Genomic DNA, 19,834 nt, shown 5'->3' on the forward strand with positions numbered 1-19,834 from the left:
AGGTATAATTATATGGTACCGAGGTTTCTATAGGATGTGGTTTTTTAAAATATTTTTTTACAGCTCAGTATCCTTTTCGGAACACGGTGGTACCTTTAAAACCCAATCAAGTGTTGTATATTTCTGGTGATACTAAATAAGTATGTTTGTTAATAAGTTGTTGGCCGCACTCGGCAATGTTCCAGTCATTTGACGGCGGCCTTAGACTAACATGTACTCTATGAAATCTTTTATTACACAATTCATGTCTCTCCTCCAAAATTAAAACAATTTATTTTCCTGATGCTGATTGCATGTGGAATAGAGCTGGCCGGAGCTGTCTAGAGCTGCCTAGACTTGCTTTTGTATATTTATCTAAGTTTTGTTTTCATAAAATAAAAAAATTCCACAGTCGTGGTGCAAGACTACGGCGACCTGTCAATAATCAAGTCTGAACCAGACAAACCAGTATTTAAAAGTATGAGCAACGTTCCACACCGTCGGAGACACGTACGATGACAACCAATCAACCTAACCTGACCATCCGATCATTCTACTGAACGACAAACAAAGTTGGAGACCTGTTCTAACCCGGAGTCCCCTCGAGAGGCTCGAGAGGTTATATGAAATTTTATAAGAAATAATTTTACACCCTGGTCGTACACTTGAAATGAAGACCAACAGACGAAGGTTTACATCCTTTGTGTTTTATTCTATATAATAAATAATGATTGCTGAAAAACTGTCTGATTGACAAAAAAGGCGGACCTGAATAGCTGCTGCTAGTGGCGCATATATAATGCAGAAGTATTAAAATAAGCACATGTAAATTCGTTCCTATGTGTTCATTTAAGGCGACATTATAGGTGCCAAGAATAAACATATAAATTTTTTACTTTTAAGATCTAGAGACATGTGTAAACTGGCTGTAAGTTTCATTCATGCAATTTACTAAACGACTAAATATTTCAGTTAATTAACAAATTGACTGAAAAGTCTTTCCGTTTACTTTAATCTGATAACGAATTCCAAAAATTTTGATGTTTAGTTTCAGTACCCAGTGACTGAAAACGGTAGGATTAAAAGAACGAAAGTCGATATCAATTTTGTTTTTTGCTTCTAATTTTAGCATGATTACGGCCTAGTCTATTGTGATTTTCAACCTCTAAATAATGTTTATTCAATCTGTAAAAAAAAGTGACTGAAATATTTTGGCGTTTTGTAAATTGTCCAAGAGAATCGCATTTTAAACACTGACTGTAACATGTATATGGTCTTGAGTGTAAATCTCGTTCTAAATACGGTTCTTAATTTTATACATTACTGGGAGCCCATATAAGATACATATTAAACTCGCGGATCCCTCTTCATACAAAGAAGATTGTGCACTGTTGGAAGGAATTGTGTTTCATTCATTAGTCAGAACACTCTATTATTTCAAGTAAAGCTGTCTTCAATCAGAGACCGTATACCGATCGGCATGTGGTCTCTGCTTCAATTCACGCTCAATCAGAGACCACAAACCATGCTACTTAAAGTATTCATCTTTCAACACAAATCTCAGAAAGGGCTCTGGAGTTTCGCTGCGAGGAGTATTTCAAGTTAAACTGGTACTCGAAATTAAACACGCCGCGAGCCATTGTCACTAAATCTCCCCACAGCGACATATCGTTCCCCCACACACACCATAAGATTTGACATCTAACGGGATAGGTGGTAACACGCGCTGAAACGAGTTTGAGAATTTGACAACGAAAAGACAGGACACCAGTTTAGGCGTAACACGTGCTCACAACTAAGCCAAAGAAACCAATATTTTCCATAGATAAATATGCAATTTACACATGATACACACCCTTTTATTTATGTTATTATGAAGAGTTGAATTTATTTTAATTTAGAATGAAATCTATGGATCTTTTAAGGTAATACATATCTGGGTTTAGAAGATCACAATTATTATATTTTGTTAGAGGTTATAAAATTTCCCGCCATCTGCGTAAACGTGAGTAAAACAGAAAGTTTTTCTCCAAAGAATACAAGTATGCCTGGAGTGGAAGACTGGACAGACAATCCGCTGGATGTTATTCAGAATCTAGTTGGTAAGCCTCTCCTGGTGTAACTAATTCACTATCAGCAGAGTACTGTCTTACATGATCGTTTGGGTAGATACTACTATGGCTTGAGAAACTACCAAGACCCGGGGCAGCATACGCAGGGGTTAATTGCGGTAAATAACATTCTCTATAACATTCACAAAAATAAACACATACATGCAACCATCATATCAACACACAATCAAACACATCACAGTAACACAACAACCAATATCAAATCAATGACTGCATTGTCTGGTCCAGACAAATAAACCCCTTATGTTGTTGTTGTAACAACCAATATCAAATCAATGACTGCATTTTGTTGTTGTTGTTGTTGTTGTTTAAATCTAAATACATATTTGTAATTTATTTTTTATTGCATAGGGTTACGAAATTACTTTAAATTTGGGGTGCAAACTTTATCATCTCAAGAGGTACTAATTCGTTTGTTTTTTGTTTACTCTCCTACAAAGAAGCTAACAGCATGTTTACTTGTGCATATATATTATACTTGTGCATATAGATGGATGGATGGATGCATGATCACATCCCAATGTGTTAATGTCACTGTTGTGTTCAAGTTCAACAGGTTATCTTCACTTTCCGAAAACAAATATGGTGATACGTTTTCTTTAAATTGAATTTATTGTTCAAATTTAACAAGTCTCATTTAGGTTAGATATTAGGCTTTTGTTGAAGCATGTCTCCATGCCGTGTTCCTGTGAAGGTTGTCAAAGATACGGGTCGCAGTGTGGATCCTTATCTCTTGAGGGTGCCAGCCCCCCACACTCTTGGCATCCGGATACTACTTAATTTGACTTGGATTCAATTTAAGAACTCATCAGTGTAGACAGCTGGTACAAATAAAATTATACTGGGAGTTGCATATCGACCACAAGACAATATAAGTATGTCAACAGTTTTATAATTGGTTGTTTGTTGTTTAACACCGCACTCGGCAATATTGAATATTTCTCAAGTTTGTAACATGCTCCCGAATCAACGTGTTCTCATACCTAGCCACAAAACAGTTATATTGAAAGACTTGTTGAGATGTTTATGTGATTATTCCAGACCAACATGGAATATCAGACAACACGGCCATCAGAGACTACTTTGGTAAACGATTGCAGCACAAGAAGGCATTGGCCATGGTAGGTGTTCTTTCCTTGTATGGCATGGACAGGTCAGTCAGTGAAGGAGGGGCACACAGAAAATGGGGACAAACACAATTCACGAAATGGGGACAATTTGTGGAGACCGTTCTTGCTCAGGTGATGTCCCTCCATCATATTGATGGTATACTGCTAAATGTGGTGTCACAGATCGTCAAATGATATGCCCATCAAAATATCATGTTTCAAATGGTGTATTGTTGGTCTCCAGATAATTGTGATTATTTCTCAAATTCTGTAAGACATATTGTTGCCATTATTTTTGTTATTTGGAGGATTGATTGTTTGCCAATGACTTTAAAACAAGAATGGGGCTGGGAGATGTATTTGGACCACACCCTCAGTAGTAGGGGGTGCTTCAAGGAACTTCCCGAGGCAAGAGCCTTACTGACTGCAAAAGTCTAGTTTCCACCCTTGCTGAACTGTGTATGGATTTCGTGTCTCCCTATTGACCAATCAGATTCCACCTCTCACATCACTTGCATTTGCTTCAATCAAAATGGAGGGCGCCCAGTCAAGACGACCTGATCGATAATCAAGATCTATCATGATCTATGTTGTAATAAAACGGATCTTACCCCACAAAGTGCATGGAATCATTTGAGCACCTTGATCAAAAACATTAATGGGTTTCAAAAATACCCAGTAGACATTAACATGCTTTGCAGGTCCTGCAGTCGATCAAAACCTGCAGATTGAAATCGATGTTGTTTACAAACGGTATGTCTAGTTTATTGCACGATTTTGATTGGACTTTGCATAGACTCCTTAATCAAGCCTAAATGCAACTCCGGAATTCCTGCCTAGTTGGCCAGGGGTGGAAACTGGACTGTTACAGTTAGTTAACTCCCTCGCCTTGGGAAGATGTCATCACTGTTAATATAATCCTTACATGTTCTGATTACAGATTCCATCTTTAAACGATGTTGCCCTCCACAACTTGAGGCCCAACAGTCTCGTGAAGTACCGATGTATGATACAGGACATGTTCGACCCCGAGTTTTACCTCGGAGCATACGAGGTCACCGACATGAAGTCCAAACAAACCCAGATGTTGTCAGGCAAATACAAGGACATTGCAGATGCAAGGGTGAGTTTCCCTTGAGATCTTCTATTAGACGGATAAGCCTCCAGTACCCTGGAGTTTTTAACTTGACTGTACATCGTGCATCACTGTACGCCAACAGGGTGCAGCCGCCTCTAGGGCTTGGACGAGTCCAAATTTACTACCCAGGTACCCACCCTATTATTACTTGACGCTACAGGCCTCAAGAGTTGGATACAAATGTCGATTGGGAATAGTTTGAACGTAGCCCTGGTAAAATGTATTTAGATACATGTATAAAATGCTCTGGTCATGCATACAATGAAGTTGACTGAAGTTATATTTATATTTAAGCCTATAAAGGTCAGAAGCAATGGTGCTTAGTCAGAAAGAAATGCGAACATTAGTGACTTGTTGTGTAACCATAGAGTTCCAGATATTTTTTGTTATTAAATAATATATCACGTGACTAACCATGGGTCCGGGTAGTCCTGTGGGTACCCGGGTCCTACTCAGTACCCACCTGACCTGAGTACCCAAGTTACACGTCCCAGCCCTAGCTGCGTCTGTGTCCTCGTGGATACAGTGAGCACGTGGCGTGGAAGGTCAGTGGCCTGGTCCGGGGCCTCTTCAAACCAAAAGATGTTAAAAGTAAAAGCGACTGCCTTTGTGGTCTAGTGGTAGAGCATCCGCCCGGAGTGCGGATGGTCCAGGGTTCGATCACCGTCCACGTCAAACCAAAAGATGTTAAGAGATAGTAATTGTTGTTATCCTGCCTGATGCTCAAGAAAAAGGAGGTAAAGTAAGGACTGGTCGGCTCAGTCAGTATTCTATGTCAGTTTGGGGTATCAATGTTCAACTGTGGCATGGTATGTCTGTGGGTTAGCACTATGGAAGTGCAATAAAGTGCTTGAAAGCTTTGTTGAACCCAGTTTCACCTCCCTTTGCCCCACCCTCATCAACCACTTCACTGTTAAGGCTAGCATGTCCTTGCTGGAATATAATACTGCAGTATAAACAGTGTTCCCGTTTACCGGTATTTACAAGTTTTTTACCGGTAAAATTAGGCTTGGACCCGTAATTCATGTTTCTGCCAGTCCCTTAGGACCAGTAAATAAAGTACCTTATAAATCTGTGATATTCATATAAGTATATTTTTAGAACAAAGTCTGCTTGTCTGTTACCATCAGAGTTTCCCCTTGTCGATTTCTAGTGCGAGGAAATGACATTTTGCTTTGCTTCAAGGTTAAAAATATATTCGTAGCGACTTTGTCTTGAAATAGCAAAACGAAAGATGAGAAAATTGCGACTGAACTCTGTGTGAATAATGTGTAGATCTAACTAAGTTACTTCAGAGATGACATCAATGCATTGAACATGATGTTGAAAGAATTGTAACCAGGTAATTTTCATGGGTTTTTTTATTTGTTGAAAGTTGGGACTGACAAATATTAGGGGGGACTAATAATTTTTACCAGTCCAACAGGACTGGCAGTTTCAAGAGCCAGCGGGAACACTGATAAAACAGCTCACATGTACCTCCACTTTCTTTGAAGCTTAGCTCCTTGCTGGGCTGATCTGTCCAAATTATCTCCCTTTGTCTTGCCATTGATTTCGTTCTATATTTTTAAGTTGACAGTTTGTGTGTGCTAGATTCAAATCTAGCTTACAAAACAAAACAAACGAATATGGTTGGTTTTGTAGTGCTAGCAGACTAGCATGACTTTGGAAGCCAAGAAATACTGCTTGCTTGAAAAATTTATTTGAGTGGAAAAGCTGGAATAAATCCATGAAACATGAGATTAGAAAAGTGTGGCCTTACTAGGACTACTGCATAAATAGATATCAAGAGACACTGATGTAGAATTATCTGACTGGGATGTGTTTGTTTCAGACCCACCAGGAGGTTAACATCGAGTCAGGCAGGAATGTGACGATGGACAGACAGACGTTGTATTGTGTTCCTGTGCCAGGAGAATCGGACTGGGTCAAGGCAATATCCTTTGTCACAAACCTTTATCGTTTAGCGTTTAGATGTCGTGGCATCTGGTTGTATGTAGTGGTGTATGTATGTATGTAGTGGTGTATGTATGTATGTATGTATGTATGTATGTATGTATGTATGTATGTATGTATGTATGTATGTATGTATGTATGTATGTATGTATGTATGTATGTATGTATGTATGTATGTATGTATGTATGTATGTAGTGGTGTATGTATGTATGTATGTAGTGGTGTATGTATGTATGTATGTATGTATGTAGTGGTGTATGTATGTATGTATGTAGTGGTGTATGTATGTAGTGGTGTATGTATGTATGTATGTATGTATGTATGTATGTATGTATGTATGTATGTATGTAGTGGTGTATGTATGTATGTATGTATGTATGTATGTATGTAGTGGTGTATGTATGTAGTGGTGTATGTATGTATGTATGTATGTATGTAGTGGTGTATGTATGTATGTAGTGGTGTATGTATGTATGTATGTATGTAGTGGTGTATGTATGTATGTATGTATGTATGTATGTATGTATGTATGTATGTATGTATGTAGTGGTGTATGTAGTGGTGTATGTTTGTATGTAGTGGTGTATGGATATGGCAGCACACTATTGTATCCCAATGTGAAGCAACTCATGAAGATCCAGGATAGAATAGGATCGATGCCCATGATGTCAATCACTGTACTGTCTGGTCCAGACTCAATTATTTACAGTGCAGCGTTAAACAACAAACAAACAAAAACCCAATTCAAAGCCCACGAGACAAATCGTCAATTTGCAACCTGTAGCGCAATACAAATGTGCAAGTTAAGTCAAGGTCCAGACCCGTGAAGATCCGGGGGAGAATAGGTCTTTAGCAACACATGCTTGCCGTAAAAGGTGACTGACTATGCTTGTCGCAAGAGGCGACTAACGGGATCGGGTGGTCAGGCTCGGGTGTCTTGGTGGAAGCATGTCATCGATCCCAATTGCATGGATGGATGCTCATGATATCAATCACTGGATTGTCTGGTCCAGACTCGATTATTTACACAGACTGCCATCATATAGCTGGAATATTGCTGAGTGTGGTGTAAAATAACAAACCAACCAACCAACCTTAAATCCAGCCCTGTTATTGACATCGATATCAGTTGGATATGCTGCTCTGATGCCTTCACTAACTTGTGCCGAGAATTTATAATCCCCAATGTTGATTTGCCAATTAGGAAGTTCACCTTTCTTTGTGGGTTAATGGCTACTGCTGAGGTCATGTATTACTGTCCGTGCTTGAATTAGCTGCCGGCCCGCTATCCCGTGGCTCGAAACATTCTGTCAGGATAGGCGAATTGTATCTTTACCTGCCCGAATGTAGTGCACTATTTACAGGTCATTTTAGGCTAAAAAAATTAGTTTTCTTGGTTCTCAGGCACCGCCGCATCATCACAAAGTCTGCTGTACGTTTCGTTTTTATTTCCATTCTCAAAAATAAAAATCCTTAAATATTCGAACACACGACTCGGGTAGTGAAATGTTACAACACTTAAAAACCATGGATCCAAAATTACTTCCCTTCGCACTGTGCATCTTGTGTTATGGTCATGGCGGCATTAGGAGTTTGTGTGTTTGTTTTGCCGTTTGCAAATTTGGTCAATGAAAACATAATATTTACGATAAGACATCACTAAACATGATCATGATGATGATTTACAAATTCAATGGTATTTGTGTACTGTATGCCGGACGATGTTTCATAAGCAGAAATTAAAACTACATGTGTATTTTTTCTTGTAAAATATGCCAGAGATAGCAATCAGCTGTTCACACGTTTTCTCCCCTCTCTATGGGTGTTTTAGTTTAGAAAATACTTAAAGTCATGGCCAGTATCAAAACTGAAAAGAAATTTCAATACAGTGATAGGAAGACCGAAGACTTTTGTATCTCTAACGACTGATGTTCATTTCAAGGTGAGTTCATGGTTAGTTGATGTGATTTGCCATTAAGTTCATACACGATTTCACAAATATTAATGTAAACAAAATTCAATGAAATCTTGGATGAAACTAATATGATGGAGTACAAATGTTAGTCCAGATACACAGTGATCACTTTTATAGCCAGATAGTGTAATAACAGGACTAACTGGCATACTTTGGCACACTTGATAGAAAAATCCATTTCTTTCCTTGATCGTAATGTCCGTAGCAAGTATAATATCAAATGTGAAATATTTGAAACCTTAACACACAACAAGGTTATGCCAGCCAAAATGTGCAGACGCCTGGAGCCTCCACCTCTAACCCACATGGAAGGTCAAAGAGAGGTCGCGACGAGGACAGGGATCAAGATGTAGCGGATGTTGGTGATCAACCAATGAATGACATCGGTGCAAATGAGGCTGGAGCAGCTAATGGGGGCGTTGCCCCTAGTGATACTGAGCCGAAAAGGAATAGAACAGCGCCATCTGCTGGTGAGATGTTACAATACGGCGACAAGACGATTTTATACATGGAAGGGTAGTCTACATCAGAGATGCCAGCTTTGTCTATTGCTGATAACTCTTAAAACAATCATGATTTCTTACAGTCTCATTGCAGCTTTATATATCTAGGTTTATTTAATGGAGAGAGACTACATTACAAATTTATGTTAGTCTTCACATTTTTTATTTCCACTATCACATTTTTAGTGTAATTTAGAATGTAGATATTCAGAAAAATTAAAAGATGATTAAATTTTGTTTTTTGTAGGTGCTGCTCCGTCATCTTCTGTGGATCTCAACTATCCCCTCCCCGGGGAAACAGGCCTGGCTTGTCTTGTGAAGGTGGGTGTGTCTGGTGAAAGTGGGTGTGTCCGGTGAAGGTGGGTGTGTCTGATGAAGTTGGGTGTGTCTGGTCAAAATGGGTGTGTCTTGTGAAGATGGTAGTGTCTGGCGAAAGAGTGTGTGTCTTGCAAAGGTGGGTGTGTCTTGCAAAGGTGGTTGTGTCTTGCAAAGGTGGGTGTGTCTTGCAAAGGTGGTTGTGTCTGGTGAAGATGGGTGTGTCTGGTGAAAGATGGTGTGTCTTGTGAAGGTAGGTGTGTCTTGTGAAAGTGGGTGTGTCTGGTGAATGTGGGTGTGTCTGGTGAATGTGGGGATGTATTCACTGATGTATCTAGTGCAATGTTTTTTCATTTATTATTTTGGGAAGATTTCTTATCAAACTTATAAATGTTCTATTTCAGATCTATGATGATATTGATAGTTTCAAAGTCAATGACAGTGTAGAGTTTATTGGCATCCTGTCTGTGGATCCATCCATGGCCCAGTTCAACGTCAAACCTGAGTAAGATTGAGATTTGAGTAATTTTTTTTATAAGAAACTCTTAAGGGCTATTGAAATAGTTCAGTATCTACTTTGATACGCAAAATGTTACAACAAACTAAGTGTAACATTGAAAATGTTTTGTAATTTCAGCAAGAATAACTGTTCCATAAAAAAATGGGATTTAATCATCAGCTAAAAGGGTTTCACCTAAGTCGTAAACATCAGAAACTTGCTTCACTGAGTTCTTCCCTCCCACGTCAACTTGTCGGGCAGGCAGATGACTGAAACACTGGTCAAAGCTTAAACCGAGCCCTCTCGCTAAGGAAAATAAGATTTAGAACTGAAGTGTTTCCATGGTTACAGAGGAATGGAGGAAGTCCACCCTGAGTTTGAGACGGAGGCTGAGAGAAACGCCCACGCACCACCACCATCCCTCGTCCCCCGACTTCACGCTATCCTGTCCCGGAAACTGGCCCACAACAACCCACACCTGCCCCCAGTCATCACAGACCCTGACTTTGTACAGGGTAGGCAGCTTCATGTCACACAACTTCTCTGTTATAGGCAGTTAGATTACAGGGTGTTGTGCCAGTTGTCAGTAGCGGGTCCTGTAGATCTGGACATTGTAAATAATTCCTTGTGTTTACTTGAGAATCTCACCCAGTGTCTTGCAAGATCAGATATATCTAGACATGTTGATAAAAGTTAGAAATATGCAAGGTCTGCCAAGGATATTTTTACGTTTATCGACAAGTCTTGATATATTTGAACTTGGAAGACACAAGTTTGAGATTTCTATTTATCATCCAAAACCATTCTTTCAACTTTATCTGTTTGTAATCTGTAGTAAACAGTGTCTTGAGCATAAATAAGACAGCAAACTAGTTTCTGAGGCAGAGACAGCAGTGATGTCATTTCTTTGTGACATAATTACCGACATCACGATGATGTCACAATGGTTAGCAAAGCATTGTGAAGCAGTTTCATTATCTCACACAAGTGACATCTCCAGTGGAAGCCAGTACAGGATGATGTTTCTTTACGTAATGTCAATTTATCATTTGATCTATACCGAGAGACCCAGGTTAGAAGACTTCTTTCTATCAGGTGGCAGGGTCTGCAGGGGATGATTAACAACAAATTTGTATGTAGCCAGCAGGGCTTGCTCCTTTCAAAAGTTACTGGCCCTTCTCAAAACTAACTGGCCCAAAACTAAGTGTTTGGAAGCCATGACCAAGTTTCCAAGGGGACTCCAAAAATTTTAGAACTCCACACCTGAAATTGTCCTTTCCTGCACTTGAGATTAAATCTTGGCATACATTTGCCTCATTTCGTGGCGATTTTATGAACAAATAAACATGTTGTAACTGCACAGAACATTACAAAATGGCCGCCTGTTGGTTCATTCTACGAAGATGATCTTTGAGTTAACCATGCACACGACCTCATCCAACCCCTCATCATAATTACATGATTCACGAGCAGTGTCCAATTAAAAAATTAAACATACACAGAGAAGGGGTGAAATTTTGGCTAGCCAGCCGGGGCATCGACTTTACGTTTCAGCAAGCCCTTTGTAGTTTTAACTGGCCATGGGCCAACGGGCCAGCAGTTAAATCGATCCCTCGTCTGTTATTTCATTGTATGACATCACTGTAAAGAAAGAAATGATACTTGAGCTGTTTATTGTAGGATTGCTGGGAGGGTTATTCGGATGTTGAAAATTTGTTGACTGTGTAAGTAGTTGGTATGTATTGTTGACATTTCAGCCCTGACCACTGTGCAGTCCGAAATATCCAGAATCAGGTCGGAGCTTCTCTCTATCCTGGAACATGCTGTCTTCGGAGACTCCCTCAGTGCTGAGTATCTGCTGTGTCATCTCATCTCCAGTGTGTGAGTGTCTAGTGGGGAGACGGATTGTCTCATGGGGGTGGGGGAGCGTCTCATGGAGGTGGGGGAATGTCTTTGGGGAGTGGGTACCTGATGTGTCATCTCAAGTGTGTATTTGGGAGGCGGGGCATCTTCCAGGGCTTGGGGAGCATCTCATGGGGGTGGGGGAGCATCTCATGGGGGTAGGGGAGCATCTCATGGTAGTAGGAGTGCATCTCATGGGTGTGGGGGAGCATCTCATGGGGGGTAGGGGAGCATCTCATGGGGGTGGGGGAGCATCTCATGGGGGTGGGGAGCATCTCATGGGTGTGGGAGAGCATCTCATGGGGGTTGGGGAGCATCTTACGGGGGTGGGGCAGCATCTCATGGGGGTGGGGGAGCCTCTTATGGGTGTGGGGGAGCCTCTTATGGGTGTGGGGGAGCATCTCATGGGTGTGGGGGAGCATCTCATGGGGCTTGGGGAGCATCTCATGGGGTGGGGAGCATCTCATGGGTGTGGGGGAGCATCTCATGGGGGTTGGAGAGCATCTCATGGGGGTGGGGGAGCATCTCATGGGTGTGGGGGAGCATCTCATGGGGGTTGGAGAGCATCTCATGGGTGTGGGGGAGCATCTCATGGGTGTAGGGGAGCATCTCATGAGGGTGAGGTGAGCATCTCATGGGTGTGGGGGAGCATCTCATGGGGGGGGAGGGGAAATGTCTTTGGGGTGTGAGTACTTGATGTGTCATCTCAAGTGTGTCAGTGTAGTTGGGAGGCGGAGCATCTCATGGGGGTCGGGGAGCATCTCATGGGGGCAGGGAAGCATCTCATGGGGCTGGGGGAGCATTTCAAGGGGGTAGAGCAGCATATCTTTGGGTGGGGGAGCATCTCATCTCACCCCAATGTCTTTGGGGAGTGAGTCACCTCCAGTTTGTGTGTCTCATTGAGAGGCGGATTGTCTCATAAGGCTGGGGGGTGAGGTGTGTATCTTGGTATCCAAATATTGATAGTCCTCATTGACTAGTAGGACCCAATTCTGAACCAGTTTCCAATTCTTTAATTTTCCTACAGATAGGAAAGAAATAAGACATAGAAATAGAAAATGTATCTCCCATTAATGTCTTGAGACAAACTCTGAGACCCATGAAATAATATTTACACTTGTCCTCTGGACTAGTCTGTAAAATATCGAAATTCAAAGGTTTGTGGATATGTTTCAGTTACAACCGGGCGGACATGATGCCCCTGGGGAAGATGAGCCTGAACATCAGTGGGTGCCCCGCCCCCCGCGACTACAGTCAGCTGGTGCATTGTCTCGTGTCAGGGCTCGTCACGCAGGTAGGTCATCTATAGTGTTAGGGCTCTATCTATAGTGTCAGGGCTCGTCACGCAGGTAGGTCATCTATAGTGTCAGGGCTCGTCACGCAGGTAGGTCATCTATAGTGTCAGGGCTCGTCACGCAGGTAGGTCATCTATAGTGTCAGGGCTCGTCACGCAGGTAGGTCATCTATAGTGTCAGGGCTCGTCACGCAGGTAGGTCATCTGTAGTGTCAGGGCTCGTCACGCAGGTAGGTCATCTGTAGTGTCAGGGCTTGTTACACAGGTAGGTCATCTATAGTGTCAGGGCTCGTCACACAGGTAGGTCATCTGTAGTGTCAGGGCTTGTTACACAGGTAGGTCATCTATAGTGTCAGGGCTCGTCACGCAGGTAGGTCATCTGTAGTGTCAGGGCTCGTCACGCAGGTAGGTCATCTATAGTGTCAGGGCTCGTCACACAGGTAGGTCATCTATAGTGTCAGGGCTCGTCACGTAGGTAGGTCATCTATAGTGTCAGGGCTTGTTACACAGGTAGGTCATCTATAGTGTCAGGGCTCGTCACGCAGGTAGGTCATCTATAGTGTCAGGGCTCGTCACACAGGTAGGTCATCTATAGTGTCAGGGCTCGTCACGCAGGTAGGTCATCTATAGTGTCAGGGCTCGTCATGCAGGTAGGTCATCTATAGTGTCAGGGCTCGTCATGCAGGTAGGTCATCTATAGTGTCAGCTCTTCACGCAGGTAGGTCATCTATAGTGTCAGGGCTTGTTACACAGGTAGGTCATCTATAGTGTCAGGGCTCGTCACGCAGGTAGGTCATCTATAGTTTCAGGGCTTGTTACACAGGTAGGTCATCTATAGTGTCAGAGCTCTTCACGCAGGTAGGTCATCTATAGTTTCAGGGCTTGTTACACAGGTAGGTCATCTATAGTGTCAGGGCTTGTCACGCAGGTAGGTCATCTATAGTGTCAGGGCTCTTCACGCAGGTAGGTCATCTATAGTTTCAGGGCTTGTTACACAGGTAGATCATCTATAGTGTCAGGGCTTGTCACGCAGGTAGGTCATCTATAGTGTCAGAGCTCTTCACGCAGGTAGGTCATCTATAGTTTCAGGGCTTGTTACACAGGTAGGTCATCTATAGTGTCAGGGCTTGTCACGCAGGTAGGTCATTTATAGTGTCAGGGCTTGTCATGCAGGTAGGTCATCTATAGTGTCAGAGCTCGTCACGCAGGTAGGTCATCTATAGTGTAGGCTACCATAGTGTGGACAAGCTGCAACACGTTGACATGATTGGGTGGAGTTTTGTAACAAGAATCAGCTGTAGAAATGTTTCACAAATTGATGAATTTCACCATTGTCTGTGCTTCAGTCACACCTGTTTCCACTGACGATCGAGAACATGAACCAGCTGAAACTGTCTCCCGCCAAAGACTACAGCGCTAACCGACTGCGTAGCGGGCTGCTGCAGCTGAGTGATGCCACACAGCTGATCGTGGACGAGACGATGCTGCAGCCGGGCCAGCTCAACCCGGACGGTAGGTGCACACCAGGAACAACCACCGTACGGAGGCAGACATTGTCTGTCCTGGAGGTGCTGGTGGTCACATGATACACTGATGTATCAATACATTACAGTGAACACCTGATGACACATTAAGCCTACCCATGTCTCAATTCATGTTTCGGTGTGGGTTTGAATTCTAGTTTGCCCCAATCTCATTAAAATCAGACCTTAGTCCTCCCTACCGCTAAACAAAGATCTGAAGACATACCATTCAGGTCACATCAGAACGACCTTTCACCCGACCAATCAGAGCATCGCTTACCAGATCACGAAAGTGACAGTCGGAATGTGATTTCTAATCATACAACCTCGAAAACTTTAACACGGGGTATTCCGAATGATGGTTACGGGTTTTAACGACTGAATCGATACAATCTAGACCATCTATTAGCCATTCCAGAATGTTCTTTTGTTTAAGTTTCAAATTTGTAATCAAGAATTTGTCAAAATATGTTATGAAGCAATTTGAAATTAGTGCCCTAAAGCAGGAGAAAGCTGCTTTCTGATTGTTCATTCCATTGGTCGATCAAAGTTTGTGCAAGGTCGGTCTGACGGTCCAACATTAGGCTGTTTTGGTTCTGTATCGGTTTTCAAAAAGTAATAAGTAAATTGGAAGTGATTGTGTGGTATTCGATTGGTTAACCTACAAATTATGACTACTCCATCTAACAGACTGCTATTTCCTGATTGGCCGAAAATCAAATGAGTGGGGCTTGTATTTTGCATTATTGCACAAAATGAGGTCACTGATTTTTTATTGTTATGTGCAGATTTGGTGGTGTTTATGTTATTGTTGACATTTATTTATAAGAATTGACTTCAATATATTTTTTAATATAAAAACCGGAGTGGCTACTTTGCCTTAATAGTATGCGCATCATTTTTTTAAATGTATTTCTCAATAAATGCAAAAGAATACTGATTGTCAATTCTGTGTATTTAAGAAGTTTTTAAGTAACCTGAATTGATGTCTATCATATTTGTTTGGGTTTTTTAAGTCCTATAGGCTTGGCGGACCTCATGGATTTTGCAAGACACTAAGTAGTTTTGTATTGCTCAACCGTATCTGACTGCTGCAGACAACAACAGTCACTCTTTCGATAATGAAAACAGCTTATGATTATGACGATGCACATTACTTTCTGTTATGTCAGGTCTGAAGAACATCACAGCGCTGGGCAACCTGATCAAATGGGCGAAGGTTGAGTACGACTTCAACTACCACACACAGGAGTTCCCGACCAATGTCAACGTGTTGGTGCTGTCGGAGGGCGAGTCTCTGTTACCAGTACGTCTCTGTCCACCATTTTGTTTCAGTCAATGATGTCATTTCTGACGTTTGCCATGACAGATGGGTGGCACTTTAACGTGTAGAGTTTAGCATGAGCCCATGGTTAAGCTTGTATTGTTCAACCTGAGGAAATGTACGACTGAGGCTTTTTTCAAGTGTTCACAATCCTAATGTCCTTACTATTTTGATTTTAGTACAATCATGATCTTTGTGTTGCTTCTGAGTTTGACATTTTGATAAATCACCTGCAGTTGTATCAGTGGGATTGAGTTGCAGGACATTGTTCTTATGATAACCCCAACCTACCAAGGAATTCCGTCTGTCCTTTCGAGGATACTTTTTCTTGTGATCTATGACTAGAAAATTACTACATAGATTCCTTCAAACTTGGTGAACACTTTTTATACCTATAGGAGACGTGTGGTGCGAAGGACACCTTTTATTTTCATTTATTTACTTCTAATGTTTTTACTTAAACATTTGTGTGACCTATAACTAGAAAACATCTGCATGGATTCTTTTCAAATTGAGGGAACAGTTTCCATACTAATAGAAGAGGTGCAGTGCAAAGTTTGATGTTGATTTTGATATGTCGATTTCTGAAAAAGTAGGATATTTTTTTGCTTCCAACATTTGTTCGACCTAAGACTTGAAAACTACTTTCTATACCAAAAGGAGAGGTGCAGATCGAAGTTTGATTTCAATAAGTGTATTTTCTGAGAAAATATTGCTTTTTTCATGTTTGGAACTTAGATATATGTTGGAGTCAAAGTTGTGGGTTTTAGCGAGCTATTTGTCTTTTTCTGTCAGGTTTTGTTTTTAAATAATTTAAACTAAATAAGTTTGGACATTATCTCACAATAAGCCACATGCAATGTTCGTTCTACTTTCAGAAAGACTGCCACACAAAGCTGGAGAAGCGCCAGAATCCGGATGACCTGAGGTCGTACTTCAGTCAACTTGATGCGAGGCTGACAGAGGAGTTGCTGGGCAAGCTACGAGTCTACTTCACTCTCACCAAGCAGCTGGAGTACTCCATCTCCGACGACTTACAGAAGGTCAGCGGGGCCTCGGCACTCCACAATAGTTGTATACGGGGGACGCATTCATCACCACTCGCCCCGTTCTGTAACCTGTATGAAGACCCGTCCCCCTATTGATGAATGTTATGTGAGAAAATAGGACATACCAATCAGAATGTGCTTATGACTTGAAGTCCTTCAGCCAAAGAATCCCTCAGGAATAATGTTTGCTTTTACACGTGTCTTGCATCTAAAAATATACCCTCGATACAGTTAAATGTGTTCAATCAAATTGTATAAATACCGTAATTCCCAATGTATTTCAAATAGCAACTGAAATAGGGCAAATATACATGAATCATCTGTCAACAAGTTGACAATTCTTTCAACTATGTCTGTTTGTGCTTAGACGGAATCCACTCCTATAAATGGCCACTAAAGGCACACGAGTCGCTATTCGGCTTGTCCTGGAATTAACAGGAGTTGGTCACGAATGACTTGGGAAGTTGCATATAACAACAGTAGTCCAGGGCTCCAGGTCAAGGGAGCTATCACCTGTTAAAATGTTCTTGTTGAAGTTGATTGAGAATTAACGCCATGTGGTAAGATGTGTATCAAACCACCGACCTTGCGCTCTCCGCGCAGACGCACTATCCACTAGACCATGGAGGTCTCCAGCAATTGGAAGCACTTTTTTTTTTATATGATGGTCTCAAACATCACATGTACTTGTTCCATGTGATGGTGTAGTTACAATCACTGCCGTTGTAACCCAAGCTGTCCTGGACATGATCACACTGCCACTTACAAGCATTCCCCTTTACAAGTTAGTTGAGATTTGAGCACCCCTACCTCCCTATTCTTACTATTGTAAGGTGTCTGACAGTCCAACCTCCAGATGTTGCTCCTGGAGCCAAAAGGGACACCGGTGGCGCAGTCATCTTGGGCACGCCAGAAACCTATGATTGTGGGTTTGAATCCTGGTTCGCCCCGATTATATTTCTAGGTTTGTTAGCACCGTATCCGTGCTCGTGAGTTTCAATGAAGATGTAAACTTCCAAGACCTGCATCACTTCGTGCTTTCCTTCCACATTAAGCTGACACGCCGTGATATAACTGGAATAATGTTAAAAGCGGCGTTTAACCCAAGTCACTCCTGGAGCCGAACTTTAGATTCACATCTTGTGACTATTGATTTGCCTGAGTGCTGACGGCAACTTTACACAACATGCACTCACTGTTTTTTGCAGTGCAGTGTTGTGTCTCTTGGGCAAGACAGAAACCAATTATCTCGGGTTCGAATGCCAGTTCAAACCAATTATGTTTCTAGGTTTGTCAGCACAATACCCGTGCTCATTGATTTCACCCAAGTGGTAAATGTCTGAGACCTGGATCACTTTGGGCTTCCCTCCCGCAGACATGCGTAAGCTGATGCACCATGCTTTATCAGGAATACTGGCCATAGCGCAAAGCGGCACCAAACCCAACTCCCTCCCTCACTCACTCACTCACTAACTCACACTTGGGGCGGTCTGGTCGCCTGGTGGGTTAAGCGTTGGCTCATCACGCCTAAGACCCGGATTCAATTCCTGACATGGGTACAATGTGTGAAGCCCATTTCTGGTGTGCCCCGCTGTGATATTGCTGGAATATTGCTAAAAGCGGCGTAAAACCTCACTCACTCACTCACTCACTCACTCTCACTCACTCACTCACTCACTCACTCACTCACTCACTCTCACTCACTCACTCACTCACTCACTCACTCACTCACTCAACCAGCAGTGTTTACATGAACATAAGATAACCCAGCATCTTCCTGCTTGCAGCTCATCCAGGATGACTTCGTGACGACACGGAAGGATAACCCCAAGTGCATGACAGTTGACAACTTCCACAGTCTGCTGAGTCTAGTCAGGTGAGATGAGAACTCAATGTTTAAAAAAAAGGCCCAAATATAGAATTACAAATTTCTCGATTCATGTTAATATACCGTATTCGACATAATAAGCGCCCATGGCGATATTGCTTAAGATATTGGCTAGTGAACAATCCCAATCAGCACCCCTTCCGATTGATCAATGTACAAAAGACTTATTTATTCGCGTATAATATGCACTTGTGTGTTATATGCATCCTTAATTATGGGCAATTAAATTCTGGAAAAATACATATATCGTACATAAACATTTCAGGCTGTCAGCATAAACCACGAAATTTATCTTTCAACTTTTTTTCCTCCAAAATATTATTCTAATAAGAGCCCCCTATTTCTAATTTTGAGAGCGCCCTGGGCGTTTATTACGTCGAATACGGTAGTAACTAATGTTATGTCTTTGCAGAGGGGGCTTGTATTTCATCAGTTTGAGCAAACTAAAGGTATCCAATTGCCTGCCAAGGGCACTATAAGAATGGTCTGGAATCTTGACTAAATAAAGACCTGCTGCTCAAGCGTTAGGCCTGTTCTTCCCAGTGTGTGCCTCCCTCATGGGTTATAATGCCAGTTGATAATTATTGTCCTTTAGGTTGTTGACCTTGAGTCACTGCCAGACCTGTCCGACTCTTGACCTGTGGACGAGGGCCAAGCAGCTGGAGACGGAGAGGAGAGAGCGGGTTGGACCCCCGCGGACAACGCCAGTGTAAAACCAGCTTCCATGGTGCAGTGTTGTTGTCAAAGACTTGTTTGTGGGGCAGATGCCAGGAGTTGATGCAGCTCATTTTACAACAGTGATATATGCAGTATATCATGATCTTTGAGTGGTATTTTGAAGTTGAATACGTAACTAAAGATAACATGGATGATCATATTGTAGCAATATTTCGATGTTGATTCAAACATTGTTATCAAACATCACCCATATTAGCTCGATCACATTCTGTTTATGTCTTGTGAGAGCATACGGAGGAAGTGTGGATTCTAGGTCTTTTGTTTGTGAAAATCATCCTGCTTTGTCAAATACATCATTGTAATGACCCACCACCAACATATAACACATTTGCACATGTTGCCCTTATTATTTGTTTGTTGTTTAACGCCGCACTCAGCAATATTACACATATATGACAGCGGTCTGTAAATAATCGAGTTTCACATAATAACAGCACCAGGGATAAGAACTTGTCTATGATCTGGTGCACATTTCACAAAGAAATCTTATATTATCTTTATGACATAAC

At 41.8% G+C, this 19,834-nt stretch overlaps 1 protein-coding gene across 1 annotated transcript; it reads left to right on the forward strand.

Annotated features, from left to right (window-relative positions):
* The first annotated feature begins 1,982 nt into the window (after positions 1-1,982).
* Positions 1,983-19,343, forward strand: LOC139452483 (mini-chromosome maintenance complex-binding protein-like). The gene is made up of 15 exons (XM_071233976.1): positions 1,983-2,081; positions 3,153-3,232; positions 4,161-4,343; positions 6,193-6,293; positions 8,543-8,760; positions 9,041-9,114; positions 9,513-9,613; positions 9,959-10,122; positions 11,365-11,488; positions 12,686-12,803; positions 14,150-14,315; positions 15,499-15,632; positions 16,529-16,693; positions 18,487-18,575; positions 19,183-19,343. The coding sequence occupies exons 1-15, from the start codon at positions 2,024-2,026 to the stop codon at positions 19,298-19,300; spliced, it is 1,893 nt and encodes a 630-aa protein (XP_071090077.1). The 5' UTR covers positions 1,983-2,023; the 3' UTR covers positions 19,301-19,343.
* Positions 19,344-19,834: the final 491 nt, after the last annotated feature.

Source organism: Haliotis cracherodii, unplaced genomic scaffold, assembly GCF_022045235.1.
Source record: "Haliotis cracherodii isolate W230 unplaced genomic scaffold, xgHalCrac1.p SCAF_9, whole genome shotgun sequence".
Classification (NCBI taxonomy): Eukaryota; Metazoa; Mollusca; class Gastropoda; order Lepetellida; family Haliotidae; genus Haliotis; species Haliotis cracherodii.